This window comes from Chlorocebus sabaeus, chromosome 17 (genome assembly GCF_047675955.1).
Source record: "Chlorocebus sabaeus isolate Y175 chromosome 17, mChlSab1.0.hap1, whole genome shotgun sequence".
Lineage (NCBI taxonomy): Eukaryota > Metazoa > Chordata > Mammalia > Primates > Cercopithecidae > Chlorocebus > Chlorocebus sabaeus.
In genome coordinates, this window is record NC_132920.1 from 33,710,190 (window position 1) to 33,732,430 (window position 22,241).

Consider the following 22,241-nt stretch of genomic DNA (forward strand, 5'->3'; position numbering starts at 1 on the left):
AAACAAAACAAGTGGATATAGTGGTTTAAGTTTAATGAATAAATGTAAATTTATTTTAATGCATTCAGGTGACTGTCATAATTTGTTCAATATACTGAGTGATTTTAGGCTAAGGAAGGATTTTTTCAAATGAAAGGGTTTGGATGGACACTCGGTGACTCTCTAATACATACTCTCCAAAGGAGGTAAAAACAAATACGTGAAGGTAAAGCGGCAGGATGGGGGTGGGGAGAATGTGAGGCTGTTGTGTGCAAGGAAGGGCGGGTATCCATACTGAAACTGCAGAACTAAGCAGGTGACAGCTGCACACCGCTCCTTTCCCTGGCCGGGCTGCTCCAGCTCAGTGACATCACAGACAGTGACGAACCCAGACGTATTTGGTGGAAACCAAGCCAGAATCTCAGAAGCAGCGCACAATTTGGATAGAAATCAGTTATTTTGGTTTCTCTTCCCTAATACCCGCAAAGCCCCTACACTCCCGTTATCCTCGCAGCCCCTGGCTGACTGTGTCCGACCTAACAACTTCTCATCCTCTGGTTTCAGAACATCCTGGCAGCAGAATAGAGGGCGTTGGGGGGCGGGGCAGGCCAAAACTTTTTGGGCTGCCCCACCCATGCCTTTCCGGTTAGCGTTGCAACTCCTTAGACGAGTAGGCTAACCACAGCCCACCCGCCTTTCTTCCAGCGATGCAACGATCTGTTCGCCAGTCAATGCTACACGATGTTCAAAGCCCAGAGACTGGAGGGGGTGCGCCCCGGAGGCCCCGCCCAAAGAAGGGCACGCTTGCGTGCTCGCGGCGGCAGCGGCCATCTTGGACTCGGGCAACCGCCCACCTCTAGCCTCTATGGCATCGGTCGGGGGCGGAGGCGACCCTGCACTCTGGGCCCCCTAAAACTGTGCTCGCAAGCCCCACATTGTCCTCCTGTCTCCACGTAAAACTCGAGCCAGTATCCTGGTGGCAAGTCTTCACTCCTTGGGTGACTGAGAAAGCACCCGTTTCCTTTTCTGTAAATAGTAGTTTGAGCACCCCCACTCCCGTCTCCATACCTATTATTTGGGCAGATGATGAACTCTCAGCATAAAGCCTGGCACACAGTACGTGTTCTATAAATGTTGTCTGTGAGCTTTTCCTGTACACTGCGGGGTGCCTGGTAGCAACCACCTTCCAGCCACCACTGCCTGCAGCGCCGCCTTCTCCCTTTTTCCAAGATCGCGTCTGTACTAGACTCTGAAGACCTTGTGGAGGGAAAAGGGGCTTGGCAAGCCCTCCCCAGAAGGGTGAAAGTAAAGCTCACGAGTTCTCTTGGACTTGCATGTGACCGTTCTGGAAGGGCGTCAGAAACACAGACCAGGGTGCCCAGGACTGGAAAGACTGTAGATTTTGGAACATTTCAACGCCCCCATGCTTGTTATTTTTATCACCCCTGGCTGCGTCCCCATAGGGACTCCCAAGCAGCATAAAACTAGAATGAAAGCCCTGCGTGTGTGCTGACTGTGGAGACATCATGAAGGGGGAGCTGGGACATTGTGTCCCAGGCAGAGCTAAATGTGGGGGAGAAGGGCCTTTTGGACCAGCGTGGGTGGTAGCCCCAGGCTGGGAGAATTCAGCCCAGGTCTGAGGTGGCCTGTGGGGGTCCTCAGATATGTGCAGCTGCTCCACCAGCTCAGTAGCTAAAGGATCTTCCAGATTCCCTAAAGGGTGGGAAACTGCATGAAACCCAAAGAGATGAGGGAAGTGCATGGGGAGGGGCCGAGGCCTTCCATCGGGCTGGGGGCTGCAGAACCATACTCAGACCTCTATGGGATTCTGGGGGTCTAGTGTGAGGTTTTTTTCAGTAATAAGCCAGAAGCGTGCCAGGCACGTGCACGTTCCCACAGTCTGGGCTGATGCAAAGAGGGGTAGCAGAGAATACAAAAACTACTAAGTCAGGGTGAGGGGATTGCACAGTTTATTTCCAAACACTCAGAGGATAGGGGGTGGCCTATGGGCTCCATCTGCCCCCTCTCCCTGCATTTGGCTGAATCATGAACTTCTGCCCCTCTCCCACAAGACCCTAGGCTGTGCCCAGTAGAGAAGGCACTCTCACCCCCACCCTGAGGAGAGACCTAAACAGGTGAGGAGCATGGAGGGTGGGGGGACAGAGTTCAAGTATTCACAGTTCCCCCATCTACACCCCTGGATTACACTGTGCCAGAGCCATGAGGGAGGATCCCACCTCTGGGATTCCTAGTGGTGTTGATAGTCCTCCCACTTAAAACCCTCTAGATGAACTCCCTACTCCTTTTCCCTGAAATAACAAACCAAGTCCTAAGCCCTGTAGTCTGGGCAAGGAGGGGCCTTAGCAGGCCAGTCACCCAAGGCCCCCAGGGATGGGGGTGAGGTCCTTCACCTGTAGTGAATGGGTTGGGACAAGTGTCTATAAGGCGAGAGGAAGGGAGAGAACTGAGAGGACCTTGAGAGGCAGGCTTGGAGGCTTCTGACACCTAAGTTCAGACAGCTCTGGTCTGCGACTCCACCCCACCCCACACCCCAAGCCCAGAATCCCTGAGAGTCCAACTGCAAAGGCAGTATGGTCGGAGGGAGGAATGGGAGCAGGGGGAGAGTTGGGCAGGACCTTGGCCCCCCTCTCCTAGTAGGTCCTGCTCCTGAGACACAAGATGCTTAGGGAGGGCCAGGACCAGGCTCAAGTCCCAGTCCTAGGTCTTAGGCTCTGATCTTCCATAACAGCTGAATCCTGGGGAACATAGGGTATACGCACCAACCCCCACACCCTAGACGTCCTGGCCTCAGGTAGAATGGTGGGAATAGCTCTCACAGGGTATTATAAAAAGCTAAAACCATGAAACACTTTCTGGGGAGAAGTGGCTCCCAGTCTCTTGCCTCCCCAAGTTATCAGTCTCCCCAGCTCCTAGCAGACAGGGCTAAGGAGGTCCCAGAGAGCCGAGGGAGGAGGCCACAGCCCCTGGGCCCAGAGAGGGCCCACTAGCACCATGCAACGTTGAGGCGCCTCTGCAGCCTGACTGGCCCCCACACAGGGGACCTCCGAAGCTGGAGTGCACACTTGCTAAAGCTTCTGTACTCTTGATGGGGGACCCCTGCAAGGGAGCGGAGAAGGCAAAAACTTGGCTTAAGTCCAGGCAGGAGTCTGAGCTGGGACCCCAAAGGGCACCCTTGGGAGTCATGATTTGAAGAATCTTCGTACCACAAACTGGCCCAACAGAACCACACCCAGAACCACCAGCACGTTCAGGATGGGACCATTGCCCAAGTTCAGGGCTGCCACCTGCCGGGAGAAACAAGGTGGTCACAGAGAGGCTGGCAGAAAATACAGGCACCCAGGGAAGGGGCGGGGCCTGGGAGAGGGGCAGCCCCAACAGCAGGGAGGACATTGCAATCCTTGGATACTCACCCAGCCACCCCTCTGTGCAATCCACCGGGCAATGCAGTGATGCAGCATGAAGTCAACCACGAAGCGGGTCACGTGGCCCAGGAAGCCAGTCAGGCCGTGCTGGTAGACGTGTAGGGCCAGACGGTAGCCGAAGCCCAGAAGAGCCACCACACGGCCCCAGTTGATGCCACTCTCAAACAGGCTGTGGGCAGAGCATCCCATACCGTTGGTGGAGAGCCCCCAGGAAGCCCTTCAGCCTGCCTGGCCTCTCCCACCCCTCTCCCAGCTGGAAAACTAAATATAGCTTAGTTGTGAATTAAGGCCACAGACGCTGCCCCAGCCTGGCCTGTATTTGGGAACAACCTGGGTCTCTGCGAAAGGAGAAAGCTCGGGGCCAGATGAGCTGGATGCCACTGCTGGGGTGTACGCTCAGGTGCAGTGGGGCACAGAGAGGGCAGAGGACAGAGCGAGTGGATGGAATCTGTGGGGAGATTACCTGTGGGTGTTGCTGCTGGCCTGGCAGCCCGAGAGACAGCAGAGAGAAAAGGACAGAGAAGATTAGGGTAGTTCCTGTCATCACAGTGGTATGAAGGCTGGCCTCTAAGTTCATGGGCTGGATATTTCAGCTCTGAGCACTAATTCTAAAATCCATCACTCCTACCTTCACCTCCCGCTTCAGTCTACCCCAACACTGACCTCCCTAACTCTGGTGGTAGCAATGGCTAACACTGTAAGGAGGACACTGAGCTAAGCATATTTTCCCTATTTTACAAACCAGGAGACTAAGGGCTAGGAAGTTTCACAAAGGCAGAAGGGGCAAAGCTTGGATTTACAAATATTTGGTGTCTTTAACCACTTGGATGCCAGATTATAGCAACTAGGAGCCATTTCTAGGACCTGGCAGAGGTTAGCACCCTTACCATCTTCAGTGTGATATGTGGTTTCAAATTGGAACCATGATGGATAGCTGTGTCCCAGCTGGGCCGGGGAGCTGTGGGCGATATCCCCACCTCAGGCCCCCTCTAGAGTCCTGATCTAACCAGTCAAGTCCTTGGAGTCAGAGATCAAAAGAGATGTGAGCTAATGCCCACAAGACGAGTCTGGGACCCCGAGAGAGAAAAACAGGGGGCCGAGACCACATGTGAGTTCACAGCAGACACTGGACACTGACAGAAGGCATCTCCCCATGCCAGGAGCGCATCATGCAGGGAGGGTATGGTGTGGTTGTGACAGGACAGAGAAGTGACTGGAGCCGGCAGGGGTACCTGGAGGCAATCTTGGTGAAGTACTCATAGGCGTTCTCTGCCGTGGGCTGCAGGTGCTGCAGCATGGTCTGGAACTCTGAGTCATAGCGTCGGTTGATGTCGTCCCCGATGATGGCGAGCTGCCGTCCCACCTGCCCCATGGTGCTGTAGGAGCAGGAGGCAGGCAGGTGAGCGGTAACCAGGCAGTCAGGGCCAGGCCTTGGCTCATGGCAGAGGGGCTCTGCCTGAGCTGTCCATGGCCCTGTGCACCCCTTCTTGGAGGTCCCCGACAATGTTCTAAGACATGAGTGTTGGCCTCCGGGACAAGGGGCAGGCATGGGCTAAAAAGGATACAAGGTCCTGGATGGGGGTGGGAGCCCAACATGAAAGAGGAGCAACCATGAGAGAAGGGCAAAACCCCTCAGGTCTCCCCAGCTCCCAGGACTGCACAGAGACCCGTGCGAGCCACTGCCTCCCTGAAGATGTCCTTGTGGGCCCAGCGGTTGTAACTTACCTGCTAGGTTGCAGGGGCAAGGTGTCCATCTCTGGGTCGGCAGGGGCAGCCGCCCCTTCAGCCTCCTGTTCCTGCTGATGGCGGTAAAAAACGTAGCTGCGGAAAACCTCCTCTGTGTCCCGGGCTACCTGCTCCTCTGAGGATCAAAGCTGGGAGTCAGGGAGAGAGGGCCGAACCCTGGCAGCCCCCTGCCTTATAGAGGGTTAGCTCTTCCTAAGGCCATAGCTGTCTTCACCCATGGAAAGAAATATCCCGGACGGGCACAGAGGAGGCTCACACCTATAATCCCAGCACTTTGGGAGGCCGAGGCGGGTAGATCACCTGAGGTCGGGAGTTCAAGACCAGCCTGTCCAACATGGAGAAACCCGTCTCTACTAAAAATACAAAATTAGCCGGGCGTGGTGGCACATGCCTGTAATCTCAGCTACTCAAGAGGCTGAAGCAGGAGAATCACTGGAACCCAGGAGGCGGAGGTTGCAGTGAGCCAAGATCGCGCCACTGCACTCTAGCCTAGGCAATAAGCGAAACTCTGTCTCAAAAAAAAAAAAAAAAGAAAGAAAGAAAGAAAGAAAGAAATATTCCTACTTCAGAGCCTTAGCCTCCCCTAGAACTTATGCTGTGTGGAGAGTTGTTCCAGCACTTGCATTGGGTCCTCACAGTAGCCCTGGGAGCAGGCAATCCCCAGATTGCAGGGGGAAAATGACACAGGGTGTCTAACGTGTGCAAGGTCATACAGCCAGAACAAGCCGGGGAGCTGGGACAGTCCCGGGCATTTGGGCTCTTGAGTCTACGTTAGTACATCTCAGCTCTGCAGCCCTTTGTGTGCAGGGAAATGTGGGAAACAAAATCTGAAATTGTAGCCTCAACCCAGAAAAGTCACACAGGGAGATAGTGACGGACCTGGGAGCTGATTCCCAAGTCCAGAGAACAGCCCACCATGGGGTGTGAGCTGGGGCTTCCCTAGCTGTCCCCTGGGAAGAAGGAGGGCAGCCATCTTACTTCCTCCCCAAGTCACAATAATTGCGTTCCCTGTTGAGCAGACCTGACTGGGTGATTGGCCAGCTTACTTCCTTATTTCTCCAGCTGGAGGGATACGGCAGCCAGACCTCACTCTACTTCCTGCCTCCCTCGCCCCTGACCCCGCCCTCTGCTCCGGTGGCACTGTGCCCACCTTATACTCACTTCCTGGCCTCTCCCAACCTCCAGACCCTCCTCAGTCCAGACTCCTCCCCCTCCCAGGCTTAACCTTGACAGCAGCTTCAGCCTCTGAGCCCGTGGGTTCCCACCCACAGTGGGTGAACTGAGGTGAAGGAGCCTGCCTCTGAGTCCTGCTCCTTCCATCCTCATGACAGCACTCATGGTTATGGGATGGGTAAGGGGTAGGAAGACCCTTACCAGAAGCAGAGGGCAGGGCAGGCTCTCCGCATTCCTGCCTGGGAGGACCTGGGCCTTGTCCCGAAGCCATTTTTCAGGTCTCAGTGGAGGACGGGGTCAGCCTGCGGGGATGGGCGAGAAAAAGCAGAGATGGGGGTGAGCATGGACCTGTGACTGGGGACCCCAGACAGGTTGCCATGTCCACATAGGAGAGAGGGTTCCCCATTCCCAGAAAGGCCCTCAGTCCTCTGGGACTTTGGCCAGGCTAGTCTCAAACTCCTGACCCATGAGTCTGCCTCAGCTTTCCAAAGCACTGGGATTACGGGTGTGAGCCACTGTGCCTGGCTTCCTCTGGGACTTTTTATTCTCACTCCAGCATGGGTCCCAGTGAAGTCTGCTGGGAGGAAACAACTTCTGAGCACTTCACTGGTGACCCTTCGAGGGAGACAGGGTGAGAAGGTGAGGCAGCCGAGCACAGACTGAGGTATCTGCACCCTCGAGGAGAGTGTGGCTGCAGCAGTGCCTGCTGGCTCTCAAGCTCATACCACTCCTGGGGCAAGAGCCTGGGGGGTTTTAGCTGTTCCTGGGGCCTCCTGCAGCCCACCCAGCACATGCTTATTGCAAGCGAACCACTGCCCAGCCAATGGCCCATGAAGGCTGCCCTCAGAGGCCCTACTTCCCTCTGGCTGGTCAGAACACACCTGTTTTTTTAACTCTGGGCTGTTAGCCGCAAACATTTCCTGAGAGCCTAAGATATACTCTCCCACTTAGGAGCACTCTGGGTGTTGAACATTGAAAACTCACATGAATCCAGCAGGGTGAGCACCATCATACCCACTTTGCAGGCTGGAAAAGTGAGGCATAAAGAGTTGAGTGCCTGAGGTCACATCATTAGTGACGGAAAGTCGAGTTGTTTGTCTGAATCTCCATGAGTCCATGTACTCAACAAGCATTTAAGATTTCTTCTTGTTTGTGGACCTCAGAGGGTGTCCCTTCTCAGGGCAACTTTCCCTGTTTACCTCCTGCCTGTGCCTTCCTCACCCCTGCCTTGCAGTGACCGGAGGGAGCCCTCAGGATCAGGGCCTTCTTCGAAGCTCCACAGCCTGCCTCGTATTCCCACCACACACCTGGTCTTCTGTCCCCAGCCAACTTTCCTCTTTGCCTGGTCCTGACCGCAGCACCAACGTGCTGTGACCCCTCATCAGGGCGTTTCCTGGATGTCAGCTGTTTCACTTTCAGTTTGCACCCCTCCCAGAGCCCCGTTTCCCCAGGCACCCTCCGGCCCTCAGAAGGAAAGCGCCCTCCTCCTATCTCAGAGGGAGGGGGTGTGCAGCCCCACCCTGGGCCAAGCACACAGCCCCACTCCCACCGCCCAGGGCCTGGGGACCTTCGCCCACCCTCCTTCCGCTAGGCCTGGGAGTGTTTTCGAAACTGCCCCAAGAGCTCTCGAGAAGGGGTAGAGGAGGGCTGGACCACCTGTGCCCTCACCCAGCTCCCCACTCCTTGCTCTGCCGGACACGGACAGGGCGAAGGCAGACTCTCCTCTCCTCCACCTCTAGGGGCAAGGCCTTGTTAAAACAGAACTTTGCAGCCGGGCACAGTGGCCCACGAGGTCAGGAGTTCAAGACCAGCCTGGCCAACATAATGAAACACTGTCTCTACTAAAAATACAAAAATTAGCTGGGCATGGTGGCGCACGCCTGTAGTCCCAACTACTCGGGAGGCTGAGGCAGGAGAATCGGTTGAACCTGGGAGGGGGAGGTTGCAGTGAGCCGAAATCGCGCCACTGCACTCGACCCTGGGCAACAGAGTGAGACTCTGTCTCGAAAAACAAAAAATAAAACCCCCACACCCCCGTAGCTCCTTAAATAAGATGGCCTTCCTTCTTCCCCAGTCTCCAGAACCCAGCACCCTCAGGACAGTAGGGCCAGAGGATGCTGACGGCACCCCCAACTCCCTCTACCAACAACCCAGGCTCCTGAGGGGAGCAGGTAGAGCCTCAGGACACCCCCCAAGGCCAGCAACCTATGCTGACTCAGGCCTAGCTCTGTCCCCCAATCCAAGTGGCCTAAATTCCCGGTGAGGGGAGCCACCCCCGACTTTCTGGGCTTGCTGGGCCCTGATGAATGTTCCCCAGGGATACATGCCTGGCCAGGCCCTGGACCCAGTCTAGGGATACTGGGCAGCAGGAAGCGCTGAGAAAGTTCTCTCTCTGCCCTTGACCTTGGCTCTGACCTCCACCCCCATCTCCCAGACTGTTAAAGGACCCAGTTCTCACAGTTCTCCGGCATCCAGGGCTGGGGCAAGAGGGGAAGCTGTGAGGGGCAGCCAGAAGTAGGCTTGCCACGATCAGGTCCCCAGCCGGGCTGGCAGACCTGCCCAGGTAAGCCTTGAGCTTCCCCTTCCCCACCCGGCTCCCGGCAGGCTCCCTGCCCCACCCTGGGGCTGGGGCTGCTGAGATCTGGGAGGACGGGCAGGACCCTTCCAGCTTACCTGCCAGGATCCTGGCCCAACCCGGGTGGCTCAGCAGGGCAGAGAGAGAGGTCCCGAGGGGCTGGCGGCTGCTGTTCCCAGGGGCTGAGTGGGAGCCCGGCTTCCAGGAACAGGCGTCAGTGCATTCCTGGCATCTGGATGTAGCCTTTGCTTGTCCCTGTGCGGCCTGAGGGACCCGCGCGACTCCAGTGATCATAGAGGTTCCAGTGGCAACCGGCTCCAATCAGCTCCCTCTAGAGGAAGTTGCTCTGTGGCCACCGGATGCAGACGCACAGGCCTGCAGCCCGGAGGGGTGATCTGGGTGGGCCAGGCCCAGGAGCAGCTCCCGCCCACTTTCCCCACCCCACCTCCCAACCAGGCAGAGCGGCTGTCAGTGGCCCGCTGCTTTTCCCATCCCTGATTCTCAATCTTTGTCTTTGATCTTCTCCCCCATCTCTAGATCAATCAATACCAATAAAAAAAACCCAGGGTGAGAAGTTTCTTAAGCACTGCTGCATGCCTGGCACTTTAGCAACTATTGTGTCGTTGGATCTTCTCAACAACTCTTGTAAGTGAGTGCTGTTGACAATACCCATTCAGATTAACAAACAGAGGCTCAGCTGGTTTAAGGTGCTCTCTAAAGGTCACTGAGCTGGGTTAATAATCAGTTCTGGGCCGGGCGTGGTGGCTTATGCCTGTAATCCCAGCACTTTGGGAGGCTGAGGCGGGCGGATACTAGGTCAAGAGATTGAGACCATTCTGGCTAACAAAATCAGCTGGGTGTGGTGGGCGGGCGCCTGTAATCCCAGCTACTTAGAAGGCTGAGGCAGGAGAATTGCTTGAACCCGGGAGGCGGAGGTTGCAGTGAGCCAGGATCGCGCCATTACACTCTAGCCCGGGGGATGGTGCAAGACTCCATCTCAAAAAAAAAAAAAAAAAAAAATAGTAATAATCAGTTCTGTAGTCGTGTTGGGGAATATTAATACTAAATTGAGATTCAACCTGCAATTCAGACCTGTGCACCATGCACCTTGGTGGTCTCTGGAGATTTGAAATCTTGAAGGTGATAGTCAAGTAAATGGAGATTAAAACTCAATAGAGGCCGGGCATGGTGGCTCACGCCTGTAATCCCAACACTTTGGAAGGCCGAGGTGGGAGGATTACTTGACCCCAGGAGTTCAAGACCAGCCTGGGCAACAAAGGGAGACCATGTCTCTACAGAAAAAAAGTTAAAAACTAGCTGGGTATGGTAGTGCACACCTGTGCATGTGGTGGTCCCAGCTACCTAGGAGACTGAGGCAGGAGGATCACCTGAGCTCAGGAAGTTGAGGCTGCAGTGAGCCATGTTTGCACCACTGCATTCCAGCCTGGGCGACAGAGCAAGACCCTGTCTCAACAACAACAAAAAAGGCAGCCAGCTGGTGTGTCACGCCTATAATCCCATCACCCCTCCAGGCTGCCTATAATCCCATCCCAGCCATTTGGGAGGCCAAGGCAAGAGGATCGCTTGAGGCCAGGTGCAGGAGTTCCAGGCCAGCCTGGGAACAGCAATACCCTGCTTATATGGAAAAAAAAAAAAAAAATTAGCAAAGCATGGTGGTGTATGCCTGTGGTCTTAACTACTGGGGAGGCTGAGGTGGGAAGATTGCTTGAGCCCAGGAGGTTGAGGCTGCAGTGAGCTGTGATCGTACCAGGGCAACAGAGGGAGAGTTCTGTCTAAAAAAAAAAAAGGCCAGGCACGGTGGCTCACGCCTGTAATCCCAGCACCTTGGGAGCCCTAGGCAGGCAGATCACCTGAGACCAGGAGTTCAAGACCAGCTTGCCCAACACAGCGCAACCCCGTCTCTTTTAAAAATACAAAAAAGGGAGGCTGAGGCAGGCGGATCACAAGGTCAGGATATCAAGACCATCCTGGCTAACACGGTGAAACCCCGTCTCTACTAAAAATACAAAAAAATTAGCCAGGCATGGTGGCAGGCGCCTGTAGTCCCAGCTACACGGGAGGCTGAGGCAGGAGAATGGCGTGAACCCAGGAGGTGGAGTTTGCGGTGAGCCAAGATCACGCCACTGCACTCTGGCCTGGGCAGCAGAATGGTAACAGAATGAGACTCTGTTTAAAAAAAAAAAAAAATTAGTCAGGCGCGGTGGCTCACGCCTGTAATCCCAGCACTTTGGGAGGCCGAGGCTGGCGGATCACCTGAGGTTGGAAGTTCGAGACCAGCCTGACCAACATGGGGAAACTCCATCCCTATTAATAATACAAAATTAGCCAGGCGTGGTGGCACATACCTGTAATCCCAGCTACTCGGGAGACTGAGGCAGGAGAATCCCTTGAACCCAGGAGGCGGAGTTGCGGTGGGCTGCGATTGAGCCATTGCACTCCAGTATGGTCAACAAGAGTGAAACTCCATCAAAAAAAAAAAAAAAAAGACGGGCATGGTGGCGTGAGCTTATAATCCCAGCTACTTGGGAGGTTGAGGCAGGAGAATCACTTGAACCCGGGAGGCGGAGGTGTCAGTGAGCTGAGATCGCACCACTGCACTCCAGCCTGGGCGAACGAAACCCCGTCTCAAAAAAATAAAATAAAAATAGGGCTGGGTATAGTGGCTCACACCTGTAATCCCAGCCCTTTGGGAAGCCGAGGCAGGTGGGTCACAAGGTCAAGAGATCAAGACCTTCCTGGCCAACATGGTGAAACCCTGTCTCTACTAAAAATACAAAAATTAGCCAGGTGTGGTGGTAGGCGCCTGTAGTCCCAGCTACTCGGGAGGCTGAGGCAGGAGAATCGCTTGAAGCTGGGAGGCGGAGGTTGCAGTGAGCCAAGATCGCGCCACTGCACTCCTACCTGGAGACAGAGCTAGACTCCGTCTCAAAAAATTAAAAATAAAAATAAAAACAAATAAATAAATAGACTTAGCGGGGTCTGTGCTACCACCTGGACACATAAAACTTGGATGCTAAGAGGGAAGACAGATACTGTCTGGCTGCTGGGAGTGTTCTTGAGGACAGAACAAACCCAAGGAGGACAGAGGTGTGTGCAGTCCTGACAGCCCCCTGCCCTCAGGGTTCAGTTCCCTCCCCGCTTCTCCCTGTTCGCTCCCTGCCAAGCTTCCTGGGGCTCTCACATCTTCTTCTCCCAAGTCTCCACCCCCTGCCCCCCAAACCCCGTGCCTCCCCCTACACCTCCTTCCCTGTTTCATCAAACCACTGCCCCCTCTACCTCCAACTAATCTCCCCCAACCCCCCGTCTTCCCCCATCTTTGCCTTCCAGAATCCCAGGAAGTTTCCAGCTGGAGGTTTTAATCTGAAAACTCCTCCTGTTCTTAAGCAGTTGGTCCTGGGGTGGCTGCTACAGGATCTGAGTTGGGGACCTTATCAGGATTGAGGCCCCAGCTCCGAAGCCCCAATCACGAATTTCGGGGTGCTCCTCCATGTTCCACTTTTTCCATCCCCTCGTGGGGCGCAAGGACAGTCCGAGGAGCTCTGACAGCCCTGGCGGGAGCCCAGGCACACCCCTTGCCAGACCAGGGTGCCATTTCCCTGATGATGAGCCGAGTGGGATGTAACGGGGGGAGGGGGCTGGGACCATCTGCCTTGCCGCCCCACGCCTTCTCTGTGGCCGTACCCAGGGGCTTCTCACAACTGTCATGGCAGCATCCTCAAAGCTGGGCATGGGGGGTATGGGGACCTACACCTGCAAGAGCAAGAAGGCCTGGGGTGGAGAGGTGAAGTCAGTCCTGCCCATAGCAAGCCAGGAGATGTCAGGCAACCTGCCTGAGGAAAGGAAGGAGCCAGCAGGGGACACCTCTGGGAAAACGGGGGCCTCAGACAGGTGAGGGGCTGGAATTGGGGGGACACCCAGGTGGGCAAGGCCTGGGACAGAGGTACTGGGAAGAGGCCTGGACATGAGATGGGGGAAGGGCAGGGACTTAAGATGGGGGACCCTTGCTGGGGAGGGTCTGGGGAGGGAGGCCTTGGATGGGTAAGGGCCTGGGACAGGGCACCTGGTGGGGAAGGACAGGGAGATGTGGATGTGGCCAACAGACAGAAGCATCCGGTGGGGAGGAGGCTGGAGATGGGGGTTTGGGTTGGGGAGGAGGCAGAGATGGGGTCCTCCCACAAGTGAGGGGTTGTGGATGGGGGATACCAGACATAAAAGGGGACGGGCTAGGGAGTAGAAAGGGAATGTGCCAGGGCCCGGAGTGCAGGGGGTCCTGTTGCTCTCAGCTCCTTCTGCAGGCCTGGCAGCCATCCCCTGTGAGGACAGGGACCCACCTCTCTCTCTGTTCCCCACCCACTCATCACCCTACTTTCGAGAGCAATAATCCCCCTGTATGAGGAGAACCCCAGATGGCAGAGCAGGGGGTTGATGGGAGAGGAAGGCTGGAGAGGACCGGCAGACCTGTGGGTGAGCCTTAGGGGAGGTTTAGGGGATCTCTGCCACACCTCTGAGCCCCACCTGCCTCCCTCACCTGACTGTGCTTTGGGATTAGGAGCCACTTTATCCAGATCCTGAAGTTGAAGGAATAATACCTCCAGAGAGTCACAGGGCCCTGTGAGGTCAGCCCTGAGGCCTCCACCAGGGAGAAAGAGTATCTGCTTGAAGGTGAGTGTGGTGGCCATAGGCATAGGGGAAGCGCCAGAAATGGACCCTCTTCTTGTAGAACATCTCAGGAGTGCAGGGCCTGGCAGGACACGGGACACATTTTGAGGGACTGCTGGAGTCAGACTGCCTGGGTTCAAATGCCAGTTCTAACATGCTGAGCTGTGTGATGGGCGGCAGCTTATTCAACCTCTCTGCGTCTGTTTCCTCATCTTTAAAGTGGGAATATAGGCCGGGCGCGGTGGCTCAAGCCTGTAATCCCAGCACTTTGGGAGGCCGAGACGGGCGGATCACGAGGTCAGGAGATCGAGACCATCCTGGCTAACACGGTGAAACCCCATCTCTACTAAAAAATACAAAAAACTAGCCGGGCGAGGTGGCGGGCTCCTGTAGTCCCAGCTACTCGGGAGGCTGAGGCAGAAGAATGGCGTAAACCTGGGAGGCAGAGCTTGCAGTGAGCTGAGATCCGGCCACTGCACTCCAGCCTGGGCGACAGAGCAAGACTCCGTCTCAAAAAAAAAATAAATAAATAAATAAAAAATAAAAAAAATAAAGTGGGAATATAATAGTACCTACCCTTGAAGGAAGTGCAAGGATGAACTGAGATACTCTGTAAAATGCCCAGAACGGTGTGTGGCACACAGTAGGCATTTGCTAAAGAAAACATGGCAACCCCACCCACAACTCAGCCCCCCCGCCATGTGCCTGCCCTCCGAGGCCTGACATCCCAGCCTGTCAGGGACCACCACCCATTCACAGGAGACCTCGTGTTGGCCTCTTCCAAGGTGGAGGCTACTCCCTGGAACCACTTCCACAGTTTGTACAAGGAGCTTCAAAACTCTGCCATGGCCAAGGTCTGTGGGTGATGGGGGCATGAGGCATGGGTTAGGGCCTTTCCCACATCAGGCTGGGCCCCAGAATATGTGGCCTGGGACTGGAAGGAGCAGTCCCCTTTCTTAACCTTTTGGGACATGTTCCCTCCTGCTTCCTGTCTTGCCTAGAGGTGGGGTGGGGCTGCAGGCCTGGGGTCCTGGGCTCCCTCACCTGCTCAGAGACCGGCTGGACTCCTCTCCAAAAAGGTTTGCCCAGTGAGGAGAAAAGCGAGGAAGAGAAAGTGAAGGAAGAGGACAGCTCATTCAAGCTCTGTGTCCCAGGCATTGTTGCCCTCCACCCGCCACTGTACAAGACTTTCAGATCCACAGACACAGTGCGTAAGGGCTTCCGCCCCTCCCCTCCCACGTGGCCCCAGGCCCAGGAAGCCTCACTTTGGCCAGTGGCTCAGGGGTGCAATACCAGCAGGTACCACCAGATGGTACCAGAGGACCTAAGATGACCACCTGAGCCCGGGGAGCAGTGTGTGGCTGGCCTGGAGGCCACACTAGGTGTAGCTAGGGTCTTCCTCAGGGTTTGAGGGGGTGGTACTACTCAAGCAGCACCCTTTCCCCCAGCCCAGAGGTTTCTAATGCCTTCAGTGGCTGCCTCCATCCTCATGGTTTTCCCATCATGCACTGCTGTGACAGAGCCCCGGAGGGTCCTCTCTCCCAGTAGAGTCCCGGGCAGCCCAGACACAGACAGTAGTTGGGTTAGCGGTGATAGCATACATAATATGATGAAAATCGTGGTTCACATTTACATAGCCATTAATGGGGCAGACCCTCTTTAAGCACTTTTCATGAAATACTGCATTACGACTCTGAGGTAGGTCCTATTGCCACCTCCAGTTCACAGTGAGAACTTGTCCGATGTCACACAGCTAGTGATGGGCAGAGCTGGAATTTGAGTGCAGGCAGTTTGCGTTCCAGATCCAGGCTCTTGAGTCAGTTGGTGGTGGGGGCAGATACCTGCTCCTCACATGCTGTCCCCAGTGGGTGAAGACGCAGGCTCTCATGCTGCCGCTGCCGGAGGAGGCCCTCAGAGTGAGCTTCCTGGGGAAGGCAGGGCGAAGGAGGGGTGGTGCCTGGCTGGCTCCACTCCTGGAATAAGAAAGGGCTGTGACTGAGGGTGAGCAGGAATCACACAGAGCTGGGATGAGGCTCAGGGGGCGGTTGCACTTCCGGGTCCTTGGGTTCCCAGCAGGCTGCTCCACCCTACTTCTGCCTGTCCTCTGCCATCTCCCTGTCCCCTGCCATTTCTCTGGCTCTCAGGTTTCCTGGAGTCGGAGTTGAAGAAGCTTCTGGGAATGCAGCAAGAGTCTCGCCTCTGGAAGCTAGGCAGCCAAGAGGGCTGAGAGCTGCTACCCGGCCAGAGATCACCCTGGTGGAGGCAGGCATTGTGGATGGCCAGGTACGCTTGGCCCGTGCCAGACCGCCAGCCCCTGCCTGGAGAAGGTGGGGTTGGAGGCTTACCATCCCCTCCGTACCCTGGGCCCTGGCTCCAGCCCCACTGCCTGGGTAGGGTAGGCATAATGCCTTCTTGGTGGTAGTATTTCTGAATTCAGGATCCTGACCCCCTGAGTGAGTGCACGCAGCATGCACATACACACACACACACACACACACACACACACACACACTCTCTTCTCCATCAGTCTCTCTGTTTCTCACTTGACTCAGAGTCACAATGTCCATTTTTTTGGTCTCAACTTTGCCATTCATTTGCTGTGTGGCCTTGGGCAAGTCCCTTCCTCTTTCTGAGCCTCAGTTTCCTCATCTGTAACATGAGTGAATTTGTCTAGACAGGCTGTAAGTCTTTCCTGTGCATCTGTAATTCACACGATGCTGCTGTTTTTCTAATCTCTTTCCCATTCTCGTCCACTCCAAACACACATAGGCTCAGGGGAGTGACCCCACTGGGTCAGACGGAGTACCATCCTGCTGCTCCCCATCCTTGACATTGGCCTTTAAAGGTTAGACCTGTCTCAGCTTCTCTGAGTGCATGTTGATGGATCTGTTGAAAGTGTGTCAATGACCTTTTTGGTTAATTTCCATCTATTCATCATCTCATTCTTTTATTCAGTGGACATTTGCCCTGACAGTCTGTGTAGCTTACAAAAGGAAAGGGCATGGGGTTTGGAGGCCAGAGGTTTTAGTCTGGCATTAGCTTGTTCTGTGATGTTGAGTAGAGGCCTCAGTTTCTTTACCCGTGAAAGGGGACTGTTGCAAGGACCTCCTGAGATGATGCATGTGCAGCTGTAAGCTGCAAAGGCACTCCCTTGTGGGGGCTTAGCACAATGTGATTCACTTTGGAGCAGTGCCTATCAGAAAGACTTGCCACCTGGGGCTGGGTGTGGTGGCTCATGTCTATAATCCCAGTGCTTTGGGAGGCTGAGGTGGGCGGATTGCTTGAGCTCAGGAGTTTGAGAAAAGCCTGGGCAACGTGGCAAAACCTTGTCTCTACAAAAAATACAAAAATTAACCAGGCATGGTGGCGTGCACGTGTGGTCCCAGCTACTTGGGAGACTGAGGTGGGAGGATCACTTGAGCCCAGGCAGTTGAGGCTGCAGTGAGCTGTGAGAATGCCACTGCACTCCAGCCTGGGCAACAGAGCGAGACCCTGTCTCAAACAAAAAGGAAAGCATGCCTGCTGGGCACTGAGAGGCATCCTTCTGATTGCCCCAAGCCCGCCTGCTTGCCCATGTCACAGGAAGCCCGTGTGTCACCTCATCCACAGCCACATAGGCTGTCAGCACGTGGCAGAGCCCGTCACTTTGTCTTTTCACACCGAAGGGTTTGAATCTTGGGATCTGCCCTCACTGGTCCTCCCCCTTCTTCCCATCCCCTCCCCAGCCAGCCTGCCCTGTCCCAGGAGTCACAGTCCTGGGGTTGCCTGAGTAGTGCTGAGAGGCCTGGGTCATTTGTGGGTGGTGGCAAGTAAGGGCTCAGCCCAGTCCTCACTTTGGGGACAGTTGCCTTAAGAATATCTATCTCCAGTGGGTGTTTCAAAGGTCCTGTCCTCATCCCCATTCCTATTTCCCCTTGCTGCCCTCAGGGACACTGTGCTGAGGGGGAAGGAGGCTGCCCCCAGCCTTTGGGGAATGCTGGGCACCTAGGGAGGGGCACGGCGGCAGCAGCAGCGCCACCTTGGGCTTGATGGGAGAGCGCAGACCCCCCTTGGGGTGGGGTCCAGAGGTGAGGGAGGGGAGGGACTGGCTGCGGTGCTGACTCCTGGGGCTTCCAAGGACCCCCCCAAGTTGGAGGGAGAAGGGATTCTCCATTTTGTGGCAGGGAGGTGGCTCAGGGTTGGTGGAGCTGTGCCTGCCAAGGGGAAGTGGGAGAAAGGGGTCCTCGGGTGCTTGTCTCTTGGGGGTGGGGGAGAGGTTATGGGGTACAGAGAAGACTGAGGCATCTTTCTTCACCCATTTCTGTCCCCCAGTGCCTGCTTCTTGAGGAGGATGGGATGGGAAACTGGCCTCCTTAGTGAAGCCGGCGCTGGCCCCGAGTCTGCCCTGCCCAGATCTCCGGAGCTGGTACATGGGGGTATCTCTCTTCTTAGGGTACATCTAAGGAGCCCCTGTGACCAGCGGGTCTTGAGACAGTGTCCATGTGTCTGTAGGATGGGTCTGCCCCAAATTCTATCCCACCCAGCCAACTCAGGCCTGTGATGTTATTAATAAAAATCTACTTTGACTTTGGCCTCATTGTTAGCTGTCTTTGGACCCCGCCCCTCAATCTTCAACCCTGGAGCAAGCCCAGTCTATCTGAGGCCTTGATCTAGTCCCCAGTCTATGCCCAGTCTATGCCCAGAGTGGAGGGGCTGCAGCAGGGCATCTGAGCAGAGAGGGCAGGAGGTCTGGCTGGCCTGACCTGGGGCTGGTGAAGGACCCAGGGCCCAGAGTGCCAGGGGACCCTGCCGTCCACAAGCCCTGCCCCTGTTAGGAGGGGTGCCCCTGACTTCCCTCCCTCCCTAAGTTCCCAGGCCTTGCCGTAGCCTCCTAGGGAAGATCCGGGAATTCTCTCACAGGAAGTTCCTGCCCAGTCCGCCCAAGGACAAAGCCAGGAAAGAGGCCCTGGGACAGGGGATCTGCCTCGGGAGGGCTGGCCTGGGTAGGCCAGGGGTCCCTGGTGTCCAGTGTTGCCTAATCTCAAAAGTAAAGGTGGGCTTGGGGTGGGGTGCCTAATGACAGGCCCTTACTGGCCAGGGAAGGAGACCGACACACCTGGCTTCCCAGAGATGAGATGGGCAGCAGGGCCAGGCCTAGTTTGGACACCAGGAGGTGCTGTTCACCAGAAGGTCCTGCTGGCTTACCTGTGGGGTCCCCCTTTCCTTCCTTTCTGCCTGGGTCCAGGCTCTGAGGCCCTTCAGCAGATGTATGAGAAAAAAAGCTCACTGTCCCCAGCTCTTTTCAACATGACTGCTATCCATAGAAGCTTGTCTGATGGTCCCCATGGGTCCCCACGGTGTCTAGCCTGAGGCCTGTTGCAGAGCTGAAGTTCAATGTCAGAACATGATGGCCATTCTTAGTCATCGCTGTGATTGATAACCACAGCTGTTGGTTGGATGGCTGGCCCTGTGGCCACAGACTTAGCGTGGGGAGACAGAAACTGTAGCAGCTGGTCCCCTGCCCTGACCCAGGCCAGCCCAGTGAAGGTGGGAGTCCCCGCTTGTGTCCCCCAGCCTGCATGGCATGGGTGGAGCCTGGAGAGGGCTGAGGGCTTTCTCCTGGGCTTCCTGGCCAGATCACATGGAGTCCTTGACTCAGACCCTGAGCTGGGGCTGGGTGGAAGGGCCCATCTGGACTGTCCCCCTGAGTCAGCCAGGAGGCGGCCTTGTGACCAGATGACTCACCTGTGCCCTAATTGCCCTGTTAATCATTTCCTCTCAGAGTGTTCTCTGTTGGGAAGGGTGGGGCCTTGCAGGGCTTCCCTGGGAGCACCTGGATGTGGGAGAGAGGGGCGGAGGGGGGCAGAAACCTTGGTTCGGGGTGTGGGACCCTGGGCTGCTCACCGTTCTTCTCTGTTCCTCATTTTCCCTGTCTGTCCAGTGAGGCCCATGGCACCTTCTCGTCCACTCCTGGGATTCCTCTGAACTGCGGGGGTCTGTGAGGCTGGGAAGTGTGGTGTGGTTTGCTGGTGCTGTCCCTGGAGCAGGAGGGGGTCTGTGTGCTGGAACAGGCCTGAGGGCCTCTTCCCAACCACATAGCATCCTGGGCTGGTTTCTGTGGAAGGGCTTGGCTTGACATTTCTGAGTGGTGAAGGCAGAGGTGACCCAAGGACCTGCTGTGGGGGAAGGCCCCGTGGGTGAGTGCACAGGGCTGGGCTCCGGTCAAGGCCAGAATGGTGAGAGCCCAACCGTTCCTGAAAGGCCTCAGAGAACACTGCAAGGGCAGGCCTACGGGTCGGGGCTGAGGACTGGGGATCCTCAAAGGCCTCTCAGAGAACACAGCAGGGGCAGGCCTGTGGGGTGGGCCCGAGGACTGGGGAGCATTGCAGCATTGCCTTCTCCCCCTGGCATAGAGACATCTGGGGACGGCTTCCATGGACCCTCCTGCACCAGCACACTCATTCGGAGGAAGGGCCAGTGGGACTGAAGCCCAGCCCATCGCACTCACTCGCCAGGCCCTGGGAGGGGTAGCATTCCCCTGGAGGGTGCCTTTCCTAACTTGCTCAAAAGGGGCAATGGGCTGGCAGTGGCCCTGATTGCATCCATGAGGTTTGGAGCATTGCAAAGGGACTTGCCAAGTCTGTCTCTCTCCTGGTCTCTCTCTGTTGGTATGTAAGTGTGTCTGTGTGTGTGTATTTCTGTCTCTGTCCCTGTCTCCCCACGTCTTCCTGTGTCTCTGTCTCTCTCCTGGTCTCTCTCTGTTGGTATGTAAGTGTGTCTGTGTGTGTGTGTTTCTGTCTCTGTCCCTGTCTCCCCACGTCTCCCTGTGTCTCTCTCTCTCTCACTGTATCTCAGGTGGGATGAAGGCAAAAGCAGAGGCACCCAGGTCCATTCTGAGAGAGTTTAGGGACTCAGTGGTGGCTGAAAGGAAGGCAGTGGGTTGGGTCATTTAGGAGCTGGGGGTCAGGGTGGGTGGCTCCACGAAAATGTGGGCAGGGCCAAAGGTGGGCCTGCCCACCTCAGGAGACTGTATGATCCCCCTCCTGTGGCCCCCTGACCAAGACCTCCCAGGGAGATGGTGCCTCAGGCCCTGTCTGGGGTCACTGGGTGCCAGCCTTGCCTATACTAGGGTGAAGTGAAGGCAAAACCAGATGTTTTGTCCCCCTTCTCAACTAGGAGATGAGCTGGAAAGCAGAGAGGCAGAGGGGGAGAGACTCACCTGGGTTGAAACCCAGCTCCCACTACAGCAAGCTCATATGACGGTGGACAAGTCTCATATCTCTCTGAATCTCAGTCTCCACATCTATGCAATAGGTGAATCATAGGCTTCTCGTGAGCTGAATGAAGAGCTGCTTGACTCATAGAAGATTCTCAAAGAATCCACGGGGCCAGGCACAGTGGCTTACGCCTGCAATCCAGCACTTTGTGGGGCCATGGCAGGTGGATCACCTGAGGTCAGGAGTTCAAGACTCGCCTGGTCAAAATGATGAAACCCCATCTCTACTAAAAATACAAATAAATTAACTGGGCATGGTGGTGGGCGCCTGTAATCCCAGCTACTCGGGAGGCTGAGGCAGGAGAATCACTTGAACCTGGGAGGCGGAGGTTGCAGTGAGCCGAGATCGTGCCATTGCACTCCAACCTGGGCGACAAAAGTCAAACTCCGTCTAAAAAAAAAAGAATCCATGGAACCATTTTTATGAAGCATCTACTACATGCTAGTCCTGTTCCAGGCAATGGGGAATAGAGCAGTGAACAAGACATACACAACCTCCACTTTGGGGGGCTTACATTATTGCTAGTGAGACAAACAATAAACAGATATGCCAGGGTGACAGGTGCTATGAAGAAAGCTGAGACTGGATAGTGGGGGGGATATCACAGAGGGATGGGGAGGCCTTGCTGAGGAGGTCGTGTGCTGGAAGCCAGGGAGGGAGCCATCGGGGGAAGGGCAGCCGCAGGCACAGCAAGTGCGTCGCCCTGAGGCGAGAGCAGGCCTGGTGGGTTTGAGGAAAGGGGTCCGTGCAGCTGGAAGGGCGTAAGTGGGAGGGAGTGGAACAGGAGGTGAGGTCAGGAAGGATGTGTGGAGATGATGTGCTTTGCTGATCAGGGGTTTAGAGGTTTGTTTCTCTCTCTTTTTTTCTCTGTCGCTCGCGCTGGAGTGCAGTGGCGCGATGACAGCTCACTGCAGCCTCCACTCCTGGGCTCAATTGATCCTCCCGCCTCAGCGAGGACCGCAGGCGCGCGCCACCGCAACAGGCTTGGGATTCTCGGATCCAGTGTGCAGAGATGTCATGTGCATTTTTAAAGCTCCCTGGGCTGCCGAGGAGGGAAGGCTGTAGGGGGCGGGGCCTGAAACAGGGAGGCAGGTTCCCAGGCTGCCGCAGACGTGGGGCGGGGTCGTCTGGCTGTGACTTACTACAGAGGTTGTGAGGGGGAACCAGGGGGTACTTACCACTAGGGGGAGCGCCTTGGCCAACACCTCTGCTCAGTGGGGAGCCAGGCCCGGCCCCAGGTGGTACCTCCCCCTTGCCCCACATGAGGGACTTGCGGGGAACTTTGTCTTCATCATCCGCAGGGTGGAGCGGGGTGGCCTGGGACCTGGAGTCCGGGAAGAGTCGAAGGCCTGTGGGCGGCCGAGGTCACGCGTGGGCGCCTGCCGGGGG

At 56.0% G+C, this 22,241-nt stretch overlaps 2 protein-coding genes across 3 annotated transcripts; one reads left to right on the plus strand and one right to left on the minus strand.

Annotated features, from left to right (window-relative positions):
* Positions 1-1,932: 1,932 nt before the first annotated feature.
* Positions 1,933-9,280, minus strand: BAK1 (BCL2 antagonist/killer 1). Of its 2 annotated transcripts, XM_038005978.2 has the most exons (7): positions 9,015-9,280; positions 6,543-6,643; positions 5,148-5,283; positions 4,655-4,798; positions 3,411-3,591; positions 3,204-3,284; positions 1,933-3,096 (listed from the first exon to the last, which is right to left on the minus strand). In XM_038005978.2, exons 2-7 carry the CDS (start codon positions 6,610-6,612, stop codon positions 2,923-2,925), a joined length of 786 nt encoding a protein of 261 aa, XP_037861906.1. In that variant the 5' UTR covers positions 6,613-6,643; positions 9,015-9,280; the 3' UTR covers positions 1,933-2,922. The 2 variants fall into 2 exon arrangements, with proteins under 2 accessions (XP_037861906.1, XP_007971106.1); XM_007972915.3 differs by having other exon boundaries at positions 3,039-3,284; positions 9,015-9,277.
* Positions 9,281-12,673: 3,393 nt separating this feature from the next.
* Positions 12,674-17,952, plus strand: LOC119626743 (gametogenetin-binding protein 1-like). Its single transcript, XM_073006179.1, is given in 5 exon segments — positions 12,674-12,825; positions 14,503-14,807; positions 15,741-15,827; positions 15,830-15,857; positions 17,844-17,952. Coding segments are annotated over 5 exon segments (681 nt in total).
* Positions 17,953-22,241: the final 4,289 nt, after the last annotated feature.